General features: G+C 44.6%; 1 protein-coding gene across 4 annotated transcripts in view; it reads left to right on the top strand.

Moving 5' to 3' along the window:
- Nucleotides 1-5,217: 5,217 nt before the first annotated feature.
- The window catches only part of RAB3C (RAB3C, member RAS oncogene family), a 103,505-nt gene continuing 83,930 nt past the window's right edge, over nt 5,218-24,792 (top strand). Inside the window, exons 1-2 of one of the 4 annotated variants that reach the window (XM_033164407.1) lie at nt 5,218-5,346; nt 14,897-15,124. In XM_033164407.1, coding sequence (XP_033020298.1) covers nt 5,329-5,346; nt 14,897-15,124 — 246 coding nt within the window. In that variant the 5' untranslated portion in view covers nt 5,218-5,328. Of the gene's footprint in view, nt 5,347-6,174; nt 6,271-10,619; nt 10,817-14,896; nt 15,125-24,792 lie in introns of those variants that run through there. The other 3 variants (XM_033164406.1, XM_033164408.1, XM_033164404.1) reach the window with 3 other exon arrangements.

Here is a 24,792-nt window from a genome sequence, read left to right on the forward strand (position 1 = left end):
ACCACAGTGGCAAAGTAAAAGACAATATCTAACATCCACCATCACCACCACACTGGGCGGTCATGGCAGATCATTACATATGGTTAGACCGGGGTGAATGTCTAGCGTGGTGACCTAGTAGCCATGGCAACCACAGTGCTGTGATGATAAGTTATTTGAATGCTTTTCCCAGTCAGAAACAGGATGCTGATAATTTACTTCATTCTGCTGTGTCCCTGTTCACAGAGATATGGAATCCAAGGGAAAAGCTACAGCACACTGCAGGTGGCAGGTAGAATAGCTTGACTGACAGAGAGACACACAGGTGCATCTTCCGTGCAAAGCAGCTGCTTGCCTAGCGCTGGGGATGGGGAGAGGACGGCCTCAAGTATTGATGGGTTTGAAATATTTTATACCATCCTTCTGCTAAAAGAGAGACAGGGAACCTTTCCAGCCCAAGAGCCACATTTCTTTGGGGCAACCTTCCAGGGGCCACATAGGTACAATGGTGGGTGTTGCCATGGGTGAGAGTGCGCAGAGTTCAGAGGACCAGGGAGAGAATGGTCCAGAGAGCCACATTTGTTGATGTTTATGGTCTTTCATAGGGACGCGGGTGGCACTGTGGTCTAAACCACAGAGCCTAGGGCTTGCCGATCAGAAGGTCGGTGGTTCGAATCCCCGCAACGGGGTGAGCTCCTGTTGTTCGGTCCCTGCTCCTGCCAACCTAGCAGTTCGAAAGCACATCAAAGTGCAAGTAGATAAATAGGTACCGCTCCAGCGGGAAGGTAAACGGCGTTTCCATGCACTGCTCTGGTTCGCCAGAAGCGGCTTAGTCATGCTAGCCACATGACCCTGAAGCTGTCTGCAGACAAACACCGGCTCCCTCGGCCTATAGAGCGAGATGAGTGCCGCAACCCCAGAGTCGTCTGCGACTGGACCTAATGGTCAGGGGTACCTTTACCTTTACCTTATGGTCTTTCATGCCCAGGTGACTTTGAGTGACAGGCCCAGGCAATCACAGGATGGGCCCCGTACTTTAAGGAAGGGATCTTGACACCTTGAAGAAATTGGGAGATGAGCCTATCAAGGTGTGGACTACCTCCAGAGCTTCCTCACCTCCCCTACAACATGGCAAATCTTCCCTCAGCTTGTGCAGTAGGGAAGGGGGCTTAGCTGATCTATGTTGGCTGTCTGCCTCTAGGGAATGAAGGCTGAGAGAGGCTGCCTGTCACAGCTTACAGGAACAAATAGAAAATGAAATTCAATTGTAGAAAGTGTTTCATAATAAATTCAATATTCTCTCCAGTAATCTGACTGTGTTTTTTTTTTAAAAAAACTTAAAGCTAGGACCATTGTCAGAGAGGAAATTCCTTGCAATGATTTTGTCAGTTTCACATCCCCATGGAAATTTACCTGGAAAATAATTTTGACAGGGTACAATCAATCTTTCTTCCATCCGGCTTCTTTTGTGAACAAATATAGAATAGAGATTGTGATCAGAACAAACTGTCTTACAGGTCATTTGTGTTTGAACGAAATCAACACAGACGTTAAGTAATGGCTTCTATCTAACCATCCTTTGATATAACAATATGGGTTTTCCGTATCGTTGGAAACTTGTTCTCAATTTGTATCGCTGCCTATTGCAGGAATTATAGATGGCATTTGCTCTCTTTTTGCATTAAATGGCTGAAAGACAAAGTGGCTCATTCAAAAAGAGGCATAAATCAGATGCGCAAAAATAGACGACTGCTCTTGATATAACACTTCACCCCAATTTACATATTAATACACTGCAAGGTCTCTGGCTGGCTAAAAGATCATTTCAACACAACCATAGGGCCTTTGTATGAAATTTTCCCTAATTAGCCTGTTTGGAAGCCTCAACCCACCCTAGTCAAACCATTTATCTAGGTACATTTGGGCCTAAATGAAGAAATAGCATTTGGTGCACTTTTTGTACAGGTGAGGCGGGAGGCATTCAGGTATGTGACTGCATCATTTATAAGCCTAGGCTGCACCACTTCAGAGTCCAGGTGGGGATTGCATTCTAGCCTACTCTTCTGTCTCATGTACTCAGGGGGTGGTACATCACATTTCGCCATCAGAAGTAAAATGGGGGAGGTACTGCCTTGCCGCTGAAGCAGCCCCTGCCCCCCAAAGCCTCTTTTACCTGGGTCGTGTGGTTGCGCCTACAGAGTGCACAAGATCTCGTGGGATTTCAGCAAGATCTCATGATATATTGCTGGAAGCCATTGCCGCCACCACTTTTCTGCCAGCAGTGGAGGCAGCAGGGTGGGTGGGTTGCCTGTAGGGGTTCCTCCTCTTGGGGGGGTTCTACCCCTCGAGGCCCTGCATGCTCTAGTTTTGTAAGTGCAGGGATTTTTTTCTCCCCAGTGGGGAAGAATTTCCCCATGTGACCATCCACCTATATTCTAAAGTGGTACAGCTAGTTGCAGAACAGAGTTGCCACCTTACCTCCTGCTTCAGTGAGCCAGGATTATAAGGGACACCTGCTAGGATTCATGTGGTGATCATAAGAGAGAATAGATGGCCAGATAAGAATGAAGCTTACGTGTTGATGTGATGTGAACAGTGGGTTAAATTACACAATGCTTGGTCTATCAAAATGAAGATTTATGCCCTCAGTACCTTTCCATACTTTCCCCCAGCCCCATGCCCCTTAAACAGTCCCCAAATTTCAGTTCTTTGAACAATATGAAGGCAAGACATTTCAGCATGGTGCTAGAAGAAAACATTTCGCTTGCTCCCAAAGCCTCGCGCTCTAGGCTCATATTCTTGGTCTCTAGCAAATCCCAGCTGTCATCTTTCAAGCTATTTTCCATGTCATTGCAGCAGATAATAACACACTGATAGAGTGTCATCTGAACGGGGGTAAAAAAAGAAGAAGCCGTATGATGGTCTTGTCAACAACTAAAACCTTTTAGTTTTGTTCCCTGAGGGAAATGCAATTTAAGCTAGGGAGTAAAAGGGGAGGGGAATTGCAGTGAGGCTGTCACAAGTAACACACTGGTTTCTGTGCGCGGAAGAACACAAGGCGAACATCACAACATCTATCTATTTTTGACATTTGCAGCCTATTCTGGCACCCTTTCCCAGGGCAGTGGACTGGAAGTAGCTGCTCTGGTAGAGCCTGGAGTGATTCCAGAATTAACATCTGGTACTTGTGGGGTGACTTTTCATCCTGTGAAAAATATATTCCTTGCAAAAAAAAAATTTTTTTGCCTCGGAGTGGGTTAGCTATCCCACATAGCTCTTCGAAGGTGAGCCCATGAGCAGAATGGAAGTGGCACGTGGAAGCTATGACAAAATGCTGAAGTCTGGATCAGACCAAAGGCCCGCCTAATGCAGTATCTTCTTCTCACATGGCCAACCAGTTGCCAGCGGGAAGCCTGCAAGCACAACAACACTCTCCCCATGTTATTCACTAACAGCCTCATCCTCCATGATTTTAGCTAAGCTGCTTTTAAAGCTATCCCATTTGGTGGCTATCACTACGTCTTGTGCAAACAAATCCCAGAGTTTAACTGTGTTCTGTGTGAGGAAGTCCTTCCTTTAATCTCTCCCCAATCTTCCACCACTAGGCTTTGTTGCACGACCCTGGGTTCCATTTTCTCCATGCTCTGCATGATTCCTACCACCAACAGTCCGATTTGGGTTTAAACCTCTCCATGCAGACCAGCAGCATGGGGATGCCAGTTTCTACCTCCCTGCTCATCAGATTGATCATTTGATGAGCCAGGGTAGGGACAATAACTCAATGTGCATGGATCAGCTGAGTAGGGGGGGCATGAGAGCCAGACACTCATCCCTGGCATGTGGACCCTGAAGAGTTAAAAGCCCACCCCCCAAAAAAACAAAGCTAGCAACCTGTTCCAAAGCAGATTGGCACAGAGCAACTTGAGTTTGTCATTAGAAGAAATGGCTGTCACACCACTGGTCCATTTCATCTGCTAGCACCAATCCCGGTTGGTAAAGGTTCTCCAGAATTTCTTAGGCAGATGGTTCTCCCCTCCTCTTTTGTGCTGCGTGGCTGGCTCATAACTATCAGAAATCAATGATATCACAGTTTTGAGAGCACCAGCTTTAGAAATGACAAAGCAAAGCCTCGTCAAATAACTCATTTTTTAAAAAATGCAGCACACACACCCATGATGGGAAAGGAAGATGGCCTAGTGCCAGGTGACATTCCTGTTCCAGCTTTGGTTTCTCTTATCTTGCAGCATAGCTTGCATGCGTACAAGAAGAATTGTTGCCTATTTTACACAGAACTTGTTTTTTCTATGCCATTGTTGACCAGTATATATACCTGTGCCCCTGCCTGTATCTTTCATTCACACACTTTTCTCTATGCCATCTCTACCCAAACACATTGAGTGAGTGGCAGGTGAGCATCCTTCAACAAACAGTGAACATACGCTAGGGATCTGAAGTCAAGCAAGTCTAAACAGGTGCATTGTTATTATTGTTATTATTAAATGTATCAAAGGAAGGTTGAAGAAAAATGATGGGGACAATAAAATAAAAATATATCTTAATAATACTAATAATAACAAAATACCCACTATCAGTTCATATTACAGATACAGTAACCATCAATGCATACCTCTTAAATTAACCAGATAAAGAAATATAAGCCCTCCAGCTGTCTTGATAGGTATTCACCACGAAAATGTTTTCAACATAGAATATAGAAAAATAGAATCGCAGGGTTGGAAGGTGGTCCCCCAAGGGTCATCTAGTCCATCCCCCACACAATGTAGGAATACAAATGCCTTAAGTCTTCCTACTGCTTGTCTAACGGGTCACAGAAACACCCACCCAGGAGACTGACTTCCAAGCCTGCTTTGCAACCTGATCAGCCAGAGACGGGCTTAATTAATTCTCCAGCCTCTTCTCTGCTGCACTGCTTTGTTTTGCTAGGCATTTTATGTAACTTGGTTGCTTCTGCCACACACACACACCCCTCCTCCCTCGGCTTCCTTCACCTGCTGTTCTTCTGGATCAGAGTTAATTAATGCAAAATTTCAAAAAGTGCCCAAAGGGAGGCTCAGGCGGATCGCGCGCGTGTTAATAGCGCTGCTAAGTAACTCAGCTCTACGTTTGGCATCGCTTAATAACGCCGAAGCGCGGCTTCCTCCACCTGCCGGGCTGTGGGGCGGGGGAAGAAGGCAAAGCAAGTGCGCTCTCTGCCTGGCCTCCCGACGCCACCAGCCGTCTCAGGGGCCGTCGCTTCCCCCACGAGGGTCTCTCTCTCCCTCTGCCGCTCTCTCTGTGTGGACGTGTCTCTTTCTCCAGTTGGCACTACGTCGCCTGGGCGAGATCTCGATGGAAATCTACGGCAAGGTAAGAGCGTTGTGCGCTCCTCCACCCCCCTCTTTTCAAATACTTCTTTGAAAGCAGCTGACAACCTTCTCCACCGCTAACGAAAAGGACTCGCCAGTATGGAGTCCAAAGCAAAACACCCAACCGGCCTGATCTCTCGCTCTCTGCCGTCCTAGCAAATGAATTCCAACCGCGACGCCAGGAAATATATATATATAGCAAACATCTTGGAAGCTGTCCCTTTTCTTTGAGAAACAGTAGTTAAAACAAGGAAAAGGTGGCTTTAAATGGGCGAGGCTGGCTTTGCATTTTCTCCTCCCTCTTTCTGTTTGGGGGCAGGAGCGTAGAATCTGCTTCGAAGTAGAAACAAATAGGGGTGGGGTGGGAGTTGCATTTCTTGCCTATTTGCCTTCTCCGGGTTCTCCTAGTATCGCCTGGAGAAAGCGCAGAAACTTTCGCCCAACAGCGCGCAAACTCCCCCCGCGCCCTGTTTCCATGGAGCCGCCGCCTCGAGGGAGGGGGGGTGGAGCTCCGGGGGGCGGTGGCGGAAGCGAGAGTCCCTGGGACTTGTAGTCCTGGCTCCCTCCGCTTTCTATTGGACCCGGGCCTGGGACGCGCGGCTGCTCGCACTACACCTCCCACCGGCCGCCGCGAGGGGCGCTGGGCCAAGAAGCGGCAGGGGAGGCCGGGTGGACAGCTCCGCGGTGCTGAATTGTCTGCTGGGCTGCGAGGCGAGCGTGTTGCTGCTGCTGCTGCTGCTGCTGACGCGCCGAGCGCGTGTCTCTCTCTGTGCCTGTGTGCGTGGCGTACAGCCGGGGTTGGCCACGACTGCTGCTGCTGCTGCTTCGTCTGCTGCTACTGCTCCCGCTTGCCAGTGAGACCCCAGCGGCCGAGGGGAAAGGACAGGCGCGCGGCTGAACCATGAGGCACGAAGCTCCTGTGCAGGTGAGTGACAGCAGACCGAAGGGGAGCCGCGAGCAAGCCTGGCGGAACTCTGCGCGCGCGCTCAGGGAAAGGGTAGTGGCTACCAGGGGGCGAGATAGCGGGTACGCGCACGAGAGACAGGCAGAGCGCGCGCCCCTCTCCTAAAGTCGCTCGGTTGTTGTGCGATTGCTGCTGGTCATCTATAGATGGGTTGCTGTTTCTATCGAAGAGGGAGGGGTGCTGCACTAGGCACAGATTGTCATGTGTTGTTATTTAACACACACACACACACACACACACACACACACAATAAATCTCTGGCCACACGAATCTTGGTTGTTCCTTCACTGGGCAGGGAGGAAAGGCGAGGCGTCAACTCAAGCATCGCTTTCTGAGCGAATCCAAGCCAGCTAGCAAACGCCTTTCCCCTGACAACACCATTTCCTCTTCCAAGAGGGTGAGTGTTAAAGATCCAGGGCGACAGCAGAGCACACAGAGCATGTTAAGGATTGCAGCCTTAATGTTGGAGGTTTCGTGTGCACCGAAAAGAAAAGAAGCAGCAACCCAACAGAAGCCCATTCCCCCCTGGTATTAGCATAATAAGACCAGGGGGAAATGGGTTTCTGTTGTTGCAGTTTTGTATGACGGGGTTATTTTTTAAGAGCGCACTAAATCTCCAGCATTAGGGATGCAATCCTAAACACATTTACTAGGGAGTAATCCTTCCTCTCCCCACACACTGAGCATAGCAGGACTTACTCATGAGTAAAGATACACAGGTTTGCTCTGCGTGCTAGCAAACAGTGCAATCCTGTGCAGGTTTACTCAAAAGTTAAAGTGACTGAGTTAAATGCATCTTACTCCCAGTTAGGTATCTGATTGAAGCCTTAATGTTAGATCTTCTGTTAAGTTGCTTTTGATGATGTGATATATATTTTGCCTGAGGGATCATGTAAACTTGTGATCACTAAACTCTTTTGCATAGTGTAAGTTTTGAAAGCAATGAGTCTCTGATCATAGGTACATCAAGGTAAGAAAATAGTAGTAATAACCATAAGTTAATATGTACTGTAATGAGTCTTAGAAGGGGGGAAATAGCAGTTAAGGAGATATTGTCATTCTGGAACAAAGAATGATATGTAGCTCAGAAGAAACTGAGAGTATCACGCTTGAAAATGCTTTTATGTGGAAGCTCTTACTATCCAGACTGAAGAAATAAAATAAAGTTCAGGTGTTTGTAATGTACAAAGGTATGCATTTTTGATTGAGCCACAATAATTTACTCCCATTTGTTGAGTTATACTAAATGACCATTATTATGACTGTCATTTGAATGGCAACTCTACAATACTCACACTGATAAACATCCATCATCTTGGTGTTAGAAATTTGGCCACCAAATCTTTACACTTTCATTCTGAGCTGTTGGGTTTTTGCGACACGTTGATTTAGCAAGTGTGTTTTCCCTTTCTGTAATGCAGGTTTTAACATTTATTCTTTCCAATTGCAAAATAAAGTGAAATCTTAAAAAATAAAATAAAAATCTCAGTGTTCCCTTATACAGCACCTCTGTAAATGGTTGGGTGTGCTTGATTATGAAAGGTGAATAACCACCTCGTCCAAATCACTAGCCCATATTATGTTACATGCTGACATTCTGTTATCTCTGCTATATCATTGTATTTTAAACATTTCATCCAGTGTCCTGACAAAACTAGAAACCTTGCTTATTTGTTGAAAGAATAAGTATGTTTTTAAATTAGAATGAAAGGTGAGTTTGCTGCTGGATTAGTTATGCAGGTTTTGTCTGTTGAGAAAACTTACTTAGGAATAAGACTTGATGAACTCAGTTGGACATATTTTGGGAACCATGCATAGGATAGGGCAGCAGGACTGCAGCCATACACTGTTATATTGAGCTCAACTGAACTTACTTCTGAGTAAACAAGTATAAGATTGGGCTGCGCAGGTTTGTACAAACAGAACTGTGGTTGTAAGGTAGCACAGATTAAAAAAAAACTGGGCTGAAATATTTTATTTTGCATTGCCTTAGCATATATTCTGTTTGGATATTCTGTATGGATGTTATAATCTTAATCTTGACATTTCAAGATGGAAAGATCTGCTTTGCCCCCCCCCCTTACGAAGCAGCAAAAGAGCGCTCTCTCTCTCTCTATATATATATAGAAAGGTAGCAGCAAAGCTGTCAAAAACAAAGCTGTGAGGGGGGGAGCATTGAGGTGGACTAATAATGTATTTTTTCCATGTCTCCTCCATAATTATAATTACAGAGCATCAAGGATTCTCTGAGATATGAAAATGCAATCAAGCAGAGTACTTCAGATTAGCATTTAAAGTCCACAAATAAAAATGCTTCCTCCTCCCCCTCCCTTCTGCTGAATATGTCTAGAACAATTCTGAATAAACCCTTTAAGCAATTCCAGGTTCCAGTCTTTTGTTCTCTAGTGGTTTGGAAGTTTCTGATGGGTTTTCTTTTCTGACTGAGTGTTGCAGTCTTCGCAGAAGAGGTTGTAGGGTTAGTTAAAACTAGTTATCTCCTTAGACTCATTTTAATTTGTTAGTGAAAAGAAGCTTTGACTGTGGAATCCTATGCGTGTTTACTCAGATATAAGCACAATTTATTTCACTGGAGCTTATTCCCAGGTAAGTGAGTATAAGACTGTAATCTTAGTTGCCTACTATCCCCACCCACCCAAAAAAAGCTTTTTGTTACAGAGACAATCAATTCTCTGTTCCATAGATGTATATGGCTTGTGTAATTAAATTGAAAATACCTGTTTATATCATTTATACCCCACCTTTCCTCCAAGAAGCTCAGAGCGGCATCTTTCCTCTCCTGCATTTTATACTCTCAGGAATCCTGTGGTGTAAGAGACTGAGAGTGAGTGACTGGCCCAAGGTCACCCAGTAAGCTTTGTGGCTCAGTGGGGGTTTGAACCCAGGCCTTTCAATTCCTAGCCTAACACTCTAACCACTACACTACAGTGGATTTCACAGCCAATGTGCATGCTAGTGGATTTGAGGTAGTTCCACACATTACATTCACCACGAACAGCGATTGCACAGTTAATGTTACACACCTGCCAAAGCAGTGCAGTCAGATGGGAAAGCCAATGTCAGGAAGTGCCCAAATCCCAGAGATTGGCTGGGTTCTATTTTCCATCGTTTCAGATTCCTGCACTTCTGGCCTTATTAGCTGACTCAGACTGCACCGATCCTTTGCCTGCCCTTGTTTTTTCTGGAAGCAGCATTTCCTTTCTTTTCCTCAGCAGAAGAAATTTTACCCCATCCTTCAATTTCACGCACTTCACTCAGGGTGGCTTGCGACAATTAAATTTGCAATAAAACAACCGCGTCAAACAAAATTCTATAAAGGTAGGCATAACAGATGAACACAGTATTCTGCCCAGCAAGGCAAATGCCTGCCAGAATAATAATAAAAAGCCTATTTGCTATTTGGCAGAAGGCAACAAACTACTTTAGCTTCATGGGGCAAGTATGCCACAATTTAGGTGTAGCCACTGAGAAAGCCCTTCCGCTTGTCTCGGCAGTGTGTCACCATAGGTAGGACACAACATGGGCTGTTCAAAGCACCTGGGAATCTTAGAGATAGAAAACAACCTGTCTTAGGTCACAACCATACCATACATTTAATACACTGTTATACCACTTTAACAGTCATGGTTTCCCCCAAAGAATCCCAGGGGAACCAAGGATGCTGAGAGTTGTTAGACGATCCCTCTTCTCACTGAGTTGCAGTTCGCAGAGTGGTTTAACAGTCAACATTTCTTTTCAGGGAACTCAGGGAATTGTAGCTCTGCAAGGGGAATCTCTTAAACTACAGTTCCCAGGATGCTTTGGGGGAAGCCGTAACTGATAAAGTGATATCATTGTGCTTTAAATGAAAAGTGAGGATATGATCTTATTTTCCCAGGACATTTATTCATTGGTTGATGACAGGCCTATTTACACATACATGTGTTTACTGGGCTTGACAACTTTCAGATGAACATGTGAGTTTCCTTCATTGTGTGTGGGACAGAGCTTCTCCTTCTGTAGTGTTTGATGTGTGACAGTCCATTTGCACATGCAGGCCATCGATGGTAAGTTGAGTTTAGGATTTCTACCCCACCCCCTTGTGTCCATCCCATGCCCAGAAAAGGGGCACGGTGAGTCATCATTCAGAAATAGATTGCTCATTTACTGGGAGCTGAAATGTGGTGGCTGGCATCCAAGTGATGGTGGTTGGTGGAAAGAGCCATCTGTGATGTCATAAAAGAATCCCTGGAATCAGAAAAGATTCCCTCATCTTAACTGCTCTCACATAACCAAGTTTACCTAGAGGATAGTTCTTTGTTTGGAGATGAAAGATCTGACATGGACCCTGCACACATTAAAATCCAGAGGAGGGGGGGAAACTGAATCCAACAGAGCCATCACTAATGGTGCGATACAGGGCATATACTCTTTCTTATTTGTGGCATCCAAAAGACTGAGACAACATTTCCATCCAGCTATCCACCGTGATCCCAAGATGACTTTCCCGGTCAGTCACTACCAATTCAGACCTGATTAGTGCAAATGTGATTAGGATTCCTCACCCCAAAGTGCATCCCTTTCAACTTGCTGACATTGAATCATGTTTTCCATTTTAATGCCCATTCACCAGGCTGGGAGAGTTCTATTTGGAGCTTTTCACAATCCCTTTTTGTTTTAATCACCCTGAACAAGTTGGTATCATCAGCAAACTTGGCCGCCACATTGCTCACTCCTAGCTCCAGGCCATTTGAGAACAAGTTAAAAAGTGCTTGTCCCAATGCAGATCCTTGGCAAACCTCTTTAATACATCCCGGCATTGCTAGAACTATCCATTTCTTCCTACTGTGCTTCCTGTTCTTTACCTGGTTACTGACCTTGTTTTCTTATCTCATGACTGCTAAGCTTATGAGTGTTTGGTGACAGGCTTTTTCAAAAGCTTTCTGAAAATCTAAGTACACAATATTTACTTGATCGGCTTATCCACATACTTAATGACATTGTTAAAGGACTCTTAAAAGGTTATTAGCTATGACTTACCTTTGCAGCTATGATTCCTCTTCAGCAAAGTCTTGTTCTTCAGTATCAGGGACGGGAACAACTCAAACTTGGCACACCAGGCTGTTTTGAGGAAGCCACACCCACCCCACCCCACACTTTACACCAAACATGATGTCAGGTGTGGTGGGGCAGGTAAGAGTGGGGCTTCAAAGGAAAAAATAGTGGCTTAAAGCAGGCTCTTGGTCATTCCTTTTATGGAGCAAGGAAAACCAATGTGTCCAGTGTTCAGCATAATTCAGAATGTTCTGACTTTTTTGTCATAGAATCATGGAATGGTAGACTTGGAAAAGACCCCAAGTGTCAACTAGTCCAACTCCCTGCAATGCAGGAATCCCAGCTAAAGAATCTCTGAGAGATGGCCATCCAGCCTCTCTTTTAAAACCTCCAGTGAAGGGGATTTCATCACCTTCCAAGGTAGTCATTCCACTGTCAAACAGCTCTTACTGCCGGAAATTTATATATGATGTTCAGTCGGCATCTCCCTTCTTTTAACTTGAATCTATTGGTTGCTCCATCTTCCATGTGACAGCTCTTTAGATATTTGAAGATGGCTATCATATCTCCTCTCAGTCTCCTTTTATCCAGGCTAAACATACCCAACTCCCTCATAAGGCTTGGTGTCCTGACTCTTGACCATCATAGTCATCCTCCTCTGCACACGCTCCAACTTGTCAATACCCTTCTTAAACTGTGGTACCCAGAACTGGACATCATTTTGTTCACATGTACATCTCACACAGGACGTGGGCAGCGCTGTTGTCTAAACCACAGAGCCTAGCGCTTGCTGATTAGAAGGTCGGCGGTTCGAATCCCCGTGACGGGGTGAGCTCCCGTTGCTCGATCCCTGCTCCTGCCCTCCTAGCAGTTTGAAGGCACAACAGTGCAACTAGATAAATAGGTACTGCTCTGGTGGGAAGGTAAACGGCATTTCCGTGCGCTGCTCTGGTTCACCAGAAGAGACTTGGTCATGCTGGCCACATGACCAGAAGCTGTACGCCAGCTCCCTCGGCCAATAAAGAGAGATGAGCATCGCAACCCCAGAGTCATCCGCGACTGGCTTAATGGTCAGGGGTACCTTTACATCTCACGCACAATAGGGGTGCCTTCTTAAGATTGAGCTCAAGGCCCTCTCTTTGATTGGTTCCATGACCAACTGTTCTTGGGCACAGTCATTTAGGGTATCTAGAAATTTCACCCTTTTGTAGTGACCAGAATATTTACCCAGTCGATGTGAGGGTAATTGAAGCTACCCTTTGCCACAAAATGCTCTGCTCTGGAAGCAGCTCCCCCCCTTCATTCTCTACCTCAAGATCACCCTGGGCATTTTGTTCAGGAGAGCTGGGGATAGTATGTCCCCAGTACTAAATTACTTTTGGATCCCAGGATGATTCTGTGGAGGAGTCTGCCTGTCCCATTCAGGATTGCAGGCTTGTTTGGCTCTATGTTCTCACTCACTTGCTGAGTAATACTGCATCTAGTACATCCCTCCCAGTCCTTCTTATAGAATTTACACTCAGAGATAACCACATTCCACTCATTCTCTACATTCCACCCTCTATTTTTGTGCTGTCCTATAAAACCACGCCTTCCACCATCTCATCCACTCATTGGGGCTACTCAGTTCTGCCTCTCCAGCTGACCCAAATGTGCAGAGGACTTTAGTGAGAAGAATAGCACAAGGAAACGAAATTGGCAGTTACTGCCGAGTGACGGGACTAGGATGCCTTTATGATGCCTCTGAACACACCAGGCTCTTCATAATTGAGGAAAAGTAAAAGGAAGCATAGCAAGCCTTCAGATGGGAGTGGTTATGTTTAATCAAAGAGATGAGTGGGAGTCTGCTTCCATGTAGTGATAGCAGCAGGAATTCCTGAATCAGAGACTGTCATGAATAATTTTTTATATACACACACACTGCAACTCCATTCTTTGAAGTGCTCTTCAGTTCATTTGTCTCGTAACACCAGCCAGTGATCCAAAGTCCCCACCCTCAGTATGAAATATTATCAGACAAGCTGTACTTTTAAAAGGAGGATAAGACCCATTATGCATTCAAGCAGAATTGAAGGGCTGGAGAGAACACTTGAAAAAAACATCCAACCCCAACATCTCCGCAAGTGCCCTCCACACCACTTGGTACCTGTTGTAGCTAGCTTAGCCTGTATAATTTGTATTTTAGTGTAATGCAAGAAAAGACAGCGTGTGCTGTGGTGAAATACATTCTCAGCTTTGATTGTTTCCATTGTAATAGATGGAACATGTTAAATCTTGATGTAACTTAAGCCTCCGGTAAGTGGGGTTAGGATTGCAGCCTAAGTGCAACTAACTTAGTCTGGGTTCGGCCCATAGAACCAAGTTTAATTTCCTGCTGACAGCATTAGGACTAATGTTGTGTTGTTGTGACTGAAATAATTAGTTTTAAATTAGACAGAAAAGTCTCCCGTGTCCAAATCCATCACTCCAGCCACTATACTGGCTCCAGAGGATGAGACAAGAAGATGCCAAACAGCATGAGACCAGGTCAAGAATTTTTCTGGTAGCTTGACCTTGTACACATCTACTTGAAAGTCAGCTTCAATGAGTTCAATGTGACTCCCCCCCCCCAAAAAAAGTAATTGTGTGCAGGACTGTAGCCGCCATGCAGCCTGAGCCTTTGCAATGTTCATTCTACATAGAGCTGCAGATATACAATTTGGTAATAAAAAGGATACCAGCAAATCATTTGAAATAATTGTGTTATGGTGTAGTGGTTGGAATGTAGTAGTCTAACTTTCTAACCATCAGAATGTTTGACTAGGACTGGGGAAATCTTGGGTTCAAATTCTCTTTCACCCACAAAGTCCACTAGGTGAGCTTCAGCTACTCATAACCTCTCAGACTAACCTACTTCACAGCGGTCATGGAGGAAAACCGTTGTAAGCTGTCCCCAGGATCCTTGGAGGAAGGACAGGATACAAACGTTGTAGAACACTGTGATATTAAAAAGCAGCGCTGTTTGTAAGCAAGGCCAGTACTTAACCCATAGACTTGAAACTGGATTAGCTTTGCAACACAAAGCTAATGAGAAAAATCAACTGCTTTGCTTCCTACCTTCCACCCTACCTATTTTTTTTAACCCCTGAAGTGCTTTTCCATTTCATCCTCCCCTGACTTGAATTACGAGGGGCTGTACTGCTTTCCACAGCTATTAATTTTGACTGCAGTGCTGCTACTTGAGGAAGGTTCTTTAACATTTCTGCAAATGGGGATTTAGTTTCATACTGTACTAAGTGAGTCGTGATGGTGCTCTTTTGGAGATGTTTTCAGCACTGGTCAGCACTTAAGTTTATGGCTGGATTACCAGGAGGGTTGGGGAATAGTTTAGGACCTCATTAAATTTGTCCTCTAATATTATGGTATGCAACACTGAGGAGCTCAGTTAAATGCAAGCACTTTGGACTTACATGATGTTGAACCTAAAAGATAAATCACAAAAAATAACCCCCTCTCTTCCCCTTCCCCCACACCATCTTTCTGGAAATTATTACAGATGGCCTCTACGCAAGATGCCAGGTTTGGCCAGAAGGACACATCAGACCAGAACTTTGATTACATGTTCAAACTGCTCATCATTGGAAACAGCAGCGTTGGGAAAACCTCTTTTTTGTTCCGTTATGCCGACGATTCTTTTACCTCGGCTTTTGTCAGCACCGTTGGGATCGATTTCAAAGTCAAGACGGTTTTCAAAAATGAAAAAAGAATTAAGCTGCAGATTTGGGTAAGAAAAACAGGGGGGGGGGGAACACAAATCTTTTTCTTCTTCAGAAACTTGTGTAGTGACCATCAAAGACAGGTCTCCATATTTGCACTCTTAAAAATACTGGTTTGTGGTTTATTGTTAAATCTGAAGTGGGTACCTTGGCTTAATCATAGCGTGTTGCCCTTCTCCTGCTGCTGCTCTTCTTTCTTTCTTTCTTTATTTCTTTCTTTCTTTCTCTCTCTCTCTCTCTCTCTCTCCCCCCACCCACCCCCGCTGGCAACAGGTTCCTTGACCTGCACATTTCCCTCTGCAGCTGAGCTGCCTAGCTCTTCAAGCAGCAGCTGCCAAACATTTTGGTACAGCGGCCAGAGATTCAGATGGGTGACAAGAGGACAAAAAGACAGCATTAAGCCAAGCAAAGCCAAACTCGCTTTATCATCTGCTGTGTGTGGGCCCGTGGCCACTGTGGGAAACTGGAGGCTGGACTAGGTAGAACTTTGATCTGATCCAGCAGGGTGCTTCTTACATTCTAAGGGCTCCCTAAAATTGGCTGCCTCGCCTCATCTAATGGGAGGAGTGGCCCTTGAAAGGCCCCAGACCCAGGAAAAGGGAGGGCTTATACTTTGCACCCACCAAAGTGCTGTTATGCAATTTTGTGCACTTGCAAGCTAAGGCACCAGTAGTAAACCACTCTTGCAAGATGTTGTTTACTTCCCAAGGGAAACATGCAAGCCACCAGAAAAGAGCCATAACTGGCCATTGGGAGCAAGTGAGAGAGAGGGAGGGAGGGAGGTAAGAGACTTTTCACACAGCAGATGAATCTTAGCACAACTAGTGAGGGTCACCTTTGCACTAGTGGTGAGTGAAGGTCAACTGATCCCCCGTGTCCTGCTATACATGCTAAACCTCACTGTCTTTGGGGACAAGGCTTGGTGAATGCTTTCATGACTGTCTCCCCAAGAAGTCTTGCCATTGCAAAATGAATTTCCCTTCTGACTGTTGCATTTGATTTAGTGTTTTCGCATTCCGTACTTTGTGCTGCACTTAAGGCTAAAGTAAAATGATATGACTGCAGTACCCCCAGGGCTGCTAATGAAATAAGATATGAATCTTGTGAAAGTTGCTCTGTGAATTGATTTTAAATAAATTGAACGTGTTCCCCTCATTGCATAACTTGCAGTGACAGCTGCATTATTATAAGTGTGTAGACCCCATGTCTGCAAGTTCATAGTATCCTTCCATTGTATTGCTTTCATCCAACTGCTTTGGATGTTTGATGATGATGATTTTGTAACTGTGTTCTAAGTGTGGACTAGTGAGTGAAAGGAGACTGTATCCAATGTTTTGTCCTACCCAGAGTAGATCCACTGAAATTAATGGACATGACTAACAAATTCATTCCTTTTGGTGGGTTTATTCTGAGTAGCACTGGATACAATTCAGGGATTTGTATACAAATCTGGATACAATCCTTGGCATATCATGCAAGTGTGTTTATTCAAAGTACAGTATATGTTCCCGTTCCCCACTATTTGTACTAGTTGCTGTTGAAATTAAGATTTGCAGAATTGTTGGATGTGATCCTGTGATAGCCCACTATGAGCAGGGACATACCTTCTTTTCATTCATTCATTCATTCATCACTGCTGTATAGTAGAAGAGCCATAATACGGTGAGAGAGCATGTGCTTTGTATCCTAAAGGTCCCAGGTTCAATCCCTGGCATCTCCAGATAGGGCTACGAGAGACCCCTGCCTTGTACCTCAGAGAACCACTGCAAGAGTGTATACTGAGATGGTTGCACCAGTGGTCTGACTTAGAGGAAGACAGCTTTCCCCATTCTTCTGTGTTCCTATGTTTAAAGAATTGCAAGCACACAGGGGGTGTAGAGATGTTTTAGGATGTACAGTGGAACCTCTGTTTTCGAGCATCTTGGAAGCTGAACGATTCAGAACCCGAACGCCAAAAACCCGGAAGTGAATGCTTCCGTTTTCGAACGCGCCTTGGAAATTGAACGGCTTCTGAGGCGTGTTTCTTCTTTTTCTCGATTGAAATTGCCAACCGCCCATTGCACCTCAGTTGTCAAATGTTTCGGAAGTCAAACAGTCTTCCAGAATGGATTATGTTTGACAACCGAGGTTCCACTGTATTTGTGGGCAGAGGTGAAGTTGGAACAGAGACAGCTTTGGTGGCCATCCGTTCTACTATTCAGGCTCTTTGAAAGGCTATCAGGCATCCTCTGTTGTAAGGTGTCCTCTGCTGGGAGGACTATCTAGTTCAGTGTAAAGATAAAGAAGCATAGGAGGGGGAGAACAAGGATTTTTAGCATTGACCGTCAACAGCACCTGAGCAGCAAGCTGTAGCTGGCACACAGCTCAGCTGGACACAATTTTCCCTGCTACGGTGAGATGTGTTGCTTTTCTGTTTAAATTACAGTCATTATTTCTAAATCTGAAGCTTTTATGCAAACCCATAGCCTCTGTTTTGACAATGCATTCATTTCCCTTTTTGTGGCGATGCGTAAGTGGCCAACTTAGAGGCAAGTGTGGCCTGAACTGCCAGATGCTAGGAGCAAACCAACAGGGAAGACTCTCTCTCTGATTTTCTGGTTGTGAGCTTTTGGCTGGCATATCTGGCGGACTCAGGGCCAGCCCTACCATTGGGCAGGCAACCACCTCTGGCCGCAGAAGCTGAAGGGACAGCAGCAGTTTACCTACCAAGCAGTTCCACTTAACCCCCCTTTCCTTTCCTGTCTGTTAGGAGACCTGTGAACTCCTGGGCTCCTTAAACTAGCCTGCCACCATCGCTGGTGTAGATTCAACTGCCATTCTTATTAGCATTTGGCTGTTGGCTGCAAAAGATGCACCAGTTTGTCCTTTGCCTCAGGCAGAAAAATGTCTCAGGCTGGCCCTGGCCAGAACTACTGCAGATCTGATCCAATACATCGGTTGTTAACCCTCTTAAGTCCTAGCCTAGGGACACATCCATGAACTCTACCTGAGCAGAGGCTTCCCTGTTACCTTCTTTATCAGAAATGATGTCACATTCACAGTGAAATTTCATCTCTTAGCTCTCCTAGCTCTGAAGAGCAAGGCCTACCAGCTACATAGTGAGGTGGCCATCTCAAGGATTCTAAATGCCATGAAAGGGCAGCAAACTGTTTCGTTATTATTATTATTTATTGTTGTGTTTTTACTGCCAGCAAGGAAGAGAGGATCTGGTGTTGTTTTTCTGCCCCAGGTGCCAAATAACTGAGTTGGCCTAAGGTACTTATTTACCTTGATGCACAGCAGGTGCGGGGGGGGGGGAGAGATTTGGCACTTTTTGAAATAGACACCTTTTCCCTCACCCTGCATGGTGACAGGAAAATGCACACAGTTTTAAAAGCGCTGTATTCAAGCTGGAAATGAAGGGTTGGGAATGTAATGAGAGGGTGTTCCTTTGCAGCTGCGGCTTGAATTCAAACCAGGGCTGCAAAGGAGGAAAGGGTGGTAGTTCGGGCATGGAGTGTCTGCTGTGCATGCAAAAGGTTCCAGATTCAACCCTGGCCAGGTAGGGCTGGAAAAGTTCCCTGTCTCGAATTCTGGAGAGCTGCTGCTAATGTCAGGATGCTGTCAGCGGCTGGTTGCCAGGAAAGAATAAAGATAAGGAGAAGTTTCTTACCATCTTTTTTATTTAAATCTTTACAGAGAGAGGCTATAGAACCCAGCCTTTTGGATAATGATGTTGTCCTGAGTGAATCTCCACTTCCCGTCTCTCCCACTTCCTCATTTGTCATTCTCATCATCTCCTCTATGGGTGCTGCTACATACCCTCTGTCTTTGAGCTCTTTCCTCTCCTACTTTTAAAGCTCACCGGGTTCTGGGAGATGGAGGGTCTGGAATGCTTTCTAATGACATCATGTCAGCTGGGAGTTGTTCCTGCTGTCCCATGATTTCCCAGCTTTCCCCCTCATCTGCCTCTGAGATAGATGGATCAGTGGTCTGTATTGGTGTGGGACAGCTCTCTGTGAAAGGATGAACTGGAAGTACACTTAGCATGCAGCCCTGTTTAGGGAAGTTTTTAATGTTTGATGTTCCATTGTGCTTTTAATTCTGTTCGGAGCCGCCCAGAGTGGCTGGGGAAACCCAGCCAGATGGGCGGGGTGTAAATATTATTATTATTATTATTATTATTATTATTTCATGCCCAAGTCTTCCTTTTCAAGCACATGGCTTGCAATCTAAATAACCTGATTACCTATGACATTAGGTGATTGGCAGGTGGTCCACTTGCAGAGGGTTTTGGGTCTAGTTATTTGGCTGCATCCTGTCCCCCACCCCTGGTACAAATGCATTGTTAAGCAACTCCACCAGAAAACACCATACAATGTTTTGTAACTCCTGCAGACGTCCTTACTCACTTTCCATTGCAGTGGAAAACATGTTACAATTGCCTCTGTTCCTTGATTTGCATTGGCCCCTCTAATCCCTGGCATAAAAACTCATCAACTTCTCAGGAGGGAGTTTAAAGAAATGATCAAAGGCTCTGGAGTGGACTCTCTTTGATCACTTGGGTGAGCCATTTTGGAATGAGTTAACCCAGGAATTGAGTTGACACACAGCTCTCAGTTTCTGGGTCTTAATTTGAAGATATGGAATACTCTTTTGCAAGCAGTGCTATGCTTGCTGCTTTGAAATAACTCTGTGGAGACTCTCAGCTTTGATAATTGAGCATTCCTATTTAAGCCAGTAATGACATTTAAATATCAGCCTGGCTCTTTGCATGCCTTATAATAGAGAGAAATGGAAAATAAAGCACCAATACAAAAAAAAAAAAAAAGGAGGAGACTAGCAGCGGAGAAAGTCCAGTTGCAACTGGAATCCTTTCTCAACATCCTTTGGCAGACGATTCCTCAGCTTTTGATTTGGTTAAAAAAGCCCAAACTTTTTTGAGGAGGGAAGAAAGAATTCCTTCACACAGTGCGGGCAGAGATGAATGTCACACTTGACAATCTTTGCACTCTGGAAAGCATAGACATTATTTCTTTACAGCATGTATAACAATATTCTTTCCCATTCCCCGCCCCAAGAGTAAATCAACATTCTGAGCTCACGGAGCTGCGTTGGGGCTCTTTTAGACTGGAGGTTTTTTGGGGGGGGGGGTGTATTCTGCAACTTTTCATTGATGCAATAATAGTGTGTTGGTGGTGGATTTATATTTCACTGTCCACATAGCTTCCTGCTTTATTAGTTGTTCTACAGTGTTCCCCCAATGTTACGGCATTATCGCTGTCTGGAGGGGTACTACTACTGTATAGTGTAACAAGAGTGCCCCCTGTAAATGTTACCTAAACAGCTGGGAACAAATGCTCAGTAAATAGCTATCACCATCTTAAACCGCTCTGCAAACAAAATGCTCAATAAACAGGTCATCTGGAAGCAACCAGAGTTGCTCTTCCACTTTCAGCTTTAAGCAGGACAGCACTGTTTGAGTGCTGCTAAATCATCTGGAAGCCCCAGAGTTGGTGCCTGGCTGTGCTTATTTCCTTCTTCTTGTCTCAAACTCATTCCTCCCCCTCCACATTTGTATCATGGCCTTGATGACAAGCCATTACCTTAAACTGCCTTGAGTTCTTTGGCAAAAAGGTGGCATCGAAGGGTAGTGAGTAAATACATAATGTAAAGGGGCGTTTTATTTCCCACTTGGGGTCTCGCCTACAGACAAGTGATGCTTGCCCCCCCCAAAACCCCCTGAGCTAGCAAGTGGCCATGTGCAAAGCTAAGGTCCAAACCAGGGTGGTTTGTTCTCTCTCTCTCTCTCTTGTAGGGAAAGTGGAAGAAATTCGATTCAGTTTGCATTTGAAGGCAAAACTGCCCAAATAGCACTTCTGAAAGCGTGTGAACCGAAGCACTAATATCAATAAAAACTTGCACGCTTCCAAATTGTGTAACACAATTCTCCAGCCAGGCAGTCTGTACAAAGGTTGTGCACTAAATTGCATATATTAATGAAAACAACATTTTAAGAATGCATTATAGAAGAGGAAATTGCTTTATGTAGAACTGCATAAAATGTGTGGATTGGAGAAATTAGGTTGTGGGAAAAGTGGGAAACTGAACCTATGATGGGAAAAATGAGAAGCTGTGGCAAACTGCAATGGACAAAACTGCCCATCCATAACCCATAGGTATTGCTTTGGTAACCTGCAGCCTTGTGGGACTGCTTTGATGACGAAGGGGGTGCTCTGGATGAGGGTGTTTAACTCTTTCATCATATCTCTTTTCTCCAGTGTAACCCCCCCCCCCATGCTATTAGCATTGGCAGAGTGTGTGGGTGAAAAGATAGGTACTGTGTTTCTGACACCCTTCCTCCCCCACTCAAATACTGCAGAATTACCGTAGTAGCTTGGGAGTGGAAGGAAAGGGTTAATCCCCACCATTTCTTGGTCTTCAAGCAACCCAGAAGGCCTTCTAATTAGCAAAACAAAAACAGCAGGAGATCCCAATCACAGATCTCCTGCACCATCACAACTGGTTTGGTTGTGAGTTAATTATATTTCAGCATTATATTGAGTTAAATTTAATTGTATTTAGGGTTGTTGTTGTTGTTTTTAAAAAAAAGATAACTGCTATAGCAGGGGTGTCCTTTAAACTTTTTGGGTTCTTCATTAATGTGTTCCTTATCCCCTCACCTGGTCATGAAGCATTGGATCTACTTAAATCTTAACTGCTAGATAGGTACCCTGAATCAATTACTAGGGGAATTAAACTGGAAAAAAAGAACTGACAGTATCTTCCTATTTTTCCTCTCTCCTTTTTCTCCACAAGGAAAGCACAAACCCAAAAAGATCTTTCATAACTGCAGCTTAAGAGAAAAAGGGTCTGGTAGTTAATTTTCCCTGTGGTGAATTCTCTTTCCTGGTCTTCTCTGGTTTCCTTTCTGTCCAATTTGTGTTAATTTTCAAAGTACCTTGTGCAATACCTGCTGTTGTTTTTCTCTTGTTAATTATCTGAGGCGTCATCCAATTGCCATTTTTCCCACAAGTCTTCACAGAGGGCCAAATGACTCAACACAAATTCAGTATCTACAGGATATTCTCGGAACAAATTTTCTTCGGTCTTTTATCACATTCTTATCAGTCCTGGAGAGAGTCACCACAAAAGCAGCAGCAGCAGCAGAATTGGTACATCTAATGCATGGCTGGTGCTGGACTTCAGGGGGCTCTTGGTATAGTGGCACTGATGCCCACCCAACACCCATCCCCTACTTGCAACCACACAGCATGGGTAAAAGGCAACCCCCTCTCACCCCCATAATCACCTGCCATCCAGGTAGGGTAGTGCCACTTCTGTATAGGAGCCAGACTTGGCAGGGCTGGATTAAGACCTTTGGAGGCCCCAAGCAGTTAAAAGATTTTGATGCCCCCATATATATATCTACTTCAACATATAAACAATAATAAGCCGTAAGTTAAAATTATATTTTTTGAAATGAAACGAAACCTACAGTAAGATGGAAAAGAACGTTTCTTTTTGTAAACTTCCACTTTATTTATATTTGAAAAAAGTTCTACTTTTTTCTAATTGCAGTGCCTTTGATCAGATCCTTGAAACTAATCTTGCATGACACATCTGCTTCTATACTTAGTAGAGATAAGGCAATCCAGCCTGCCTTGTTGCATAGTTGTTCTCTTGAGATTTTTAATATACTTCAACTGAGAAAATGAATGCTCAGCTTGAGCAGTTTGCGACCATTAATGTTAAAAATCCAGTAGTGGGAAATTTCTGTGGTGCCCCCCTTCCCTTGATGCCCTAAGCATATGCTTACTTTGCTTAATGGTTAATCCAGCCCTGAGCCTTGGCTCCCAGCATCTTAGTTTACCGATCTGTGGAATCTATAGATTTCTATAGATCTATATAGGAGAGCTTTAGGGCCCATTCAAAGCATCAGGGGCACCCACCCATTGCCAAGATGCCACTGGGATGTTCAGCAGAGGGGTGGGTGAATAGTGGCCGCACAGCCGGGTCAAGCTAGTGAGGCGCCCTTCTAAGTCCCAGAGGCCCCTGACCAGTGCCTGGCCTGGCTTATAGCTGGTTCTTGGCCGGATTTCACATGGTAGCAATTTCATGTTGTAGAAACTCTGCAGTACGAGAATCATAGAATCATAGAGTTGTAAGAGACCACAAGGGCCATCCAGTCCAACCCCCTGCCAAGCAGGAAACACCATCAAAGCATTCCTGACAGGTGGCTGTCAAGCCTCTGCTTAAAGACCTCCAAAGAAGGAGACTCCAAGAGCAAGTCAGCCTTGCTGGTTAGCTCAGTTGGTTAGAATGTGGTGCCGACAATGCCAATGTCACGGGTTTGATCCCTGCATTGATGCATATTCCTGCATTTCAAGAGGTTGGACTAGAATGATTCATGGGTTCCCTTTCCAACTCTATGATACTTTCCCCCCAGTTTTACAATTTTCATTTGTATTCAAATCGTAATCATAACCATACACATATAGGACTCCCTGAATCCACCCCTCCATGGCTTCCGTTATTAATCTATTTTCAACTGCATCTTATAATATTCTCCATTCTTTCTTAAAATTTCCTTTTTTAACCATAGTTCCTGTTACATAACAAGTGTTATTACATTCCTGCCAAAGTTTTCAGTTGTTTACAGCGTTCTCCAAGGTAACTTATAATCTCTCCCCCCCCTTCCTCATTGAAGTTTCTATCATCTTGGTTTCTAATCTTCCCAGTCATTTTCGCCATTTCGGCGTAGTCAATCATCCATTGTCAACCACTCTTCTCTGGTTGGGACTTTATCTCCTTTCCATCTCTGGGCCAAAAGTATCCATGCTGCTGTTGCCAACTCTATGATTCTATCAAGTCTCTTGAGAAGGACAATGCAAGCTGCAATGCTACACTCACTTATGTGGGAGTAAGTTCTTCTTGTCAGCTGGGAAGAAGCAGTGGGGACGACTGCCGGGCTCCTGTACACAACCATAAATCTTCCCTGTGTTAGAAGCATTCCCCAGTCACCAGATTGCTCTCCAATTACCTTCTCTGCCAGCTGTGGTTTTGAGCTGCCTAATGAACAGTGATATGTAGAACCGGCTAGGAACTGTTTCCACTCACCTCTGAAGGCTCCTGAGAGTAGGCCTCTGAGGGCGTTTCGTGCCACAGACTAATTATACTGGGAACAACAGTTCTGGAGGTGACGTCCGTATCAGGTAATTATCATCATCTTCATGAAACTACACTTCCCATGCTTTGGAAGAAGCCATCACCACTGGACTGATGTAAAACAGATGTGTCTATGGTGTGTGTGTGTGTGTGTGTGTGTGTGTACACACCCACAACGCGCACAGTTAGTAAGCAACTGGAAAAAAGCTCTTGTAGTAGGATCAAGCCATGGGGAAGCCTGGAGTTAATCTTCCATGCTCCATCCTTAAAGGTCTTTCAGTCTCTTAACGTTTCTTCTGATGGCATTGCAGCCAACAGCTAACTAACTGTATGTATTGCAGGGCAAACCTATCTCCAAAGTCAAAACAAAATAAAAAATAAAAAAAATTCCTTCCAGTAGCACCTTAGAGACCAACTAAGTTTGTTGATCTTTTTGTAAATTTTAACGTAAACCGGCCTAATTCACAACTCCTGAATGAACCAAAAAGCAGCTTTCCTTCGAAATTCAGACCTGTCCAAATTTTGGGAT

Source organism: Lacerta agilis, chromosome 11, assembly GCF_009819535.1.
Source record: "Lacerta agilis isolate rLacAgi1 chromosome 11, rLacAgi1.pri, whole genome shotgun sequence".
Taxonomy (NCBI): Eukaryota; Metazoa; Chordata; class Lepidosauria; order Squamata; family Lacertidae; genus Lacerta; species Lacerta agilis.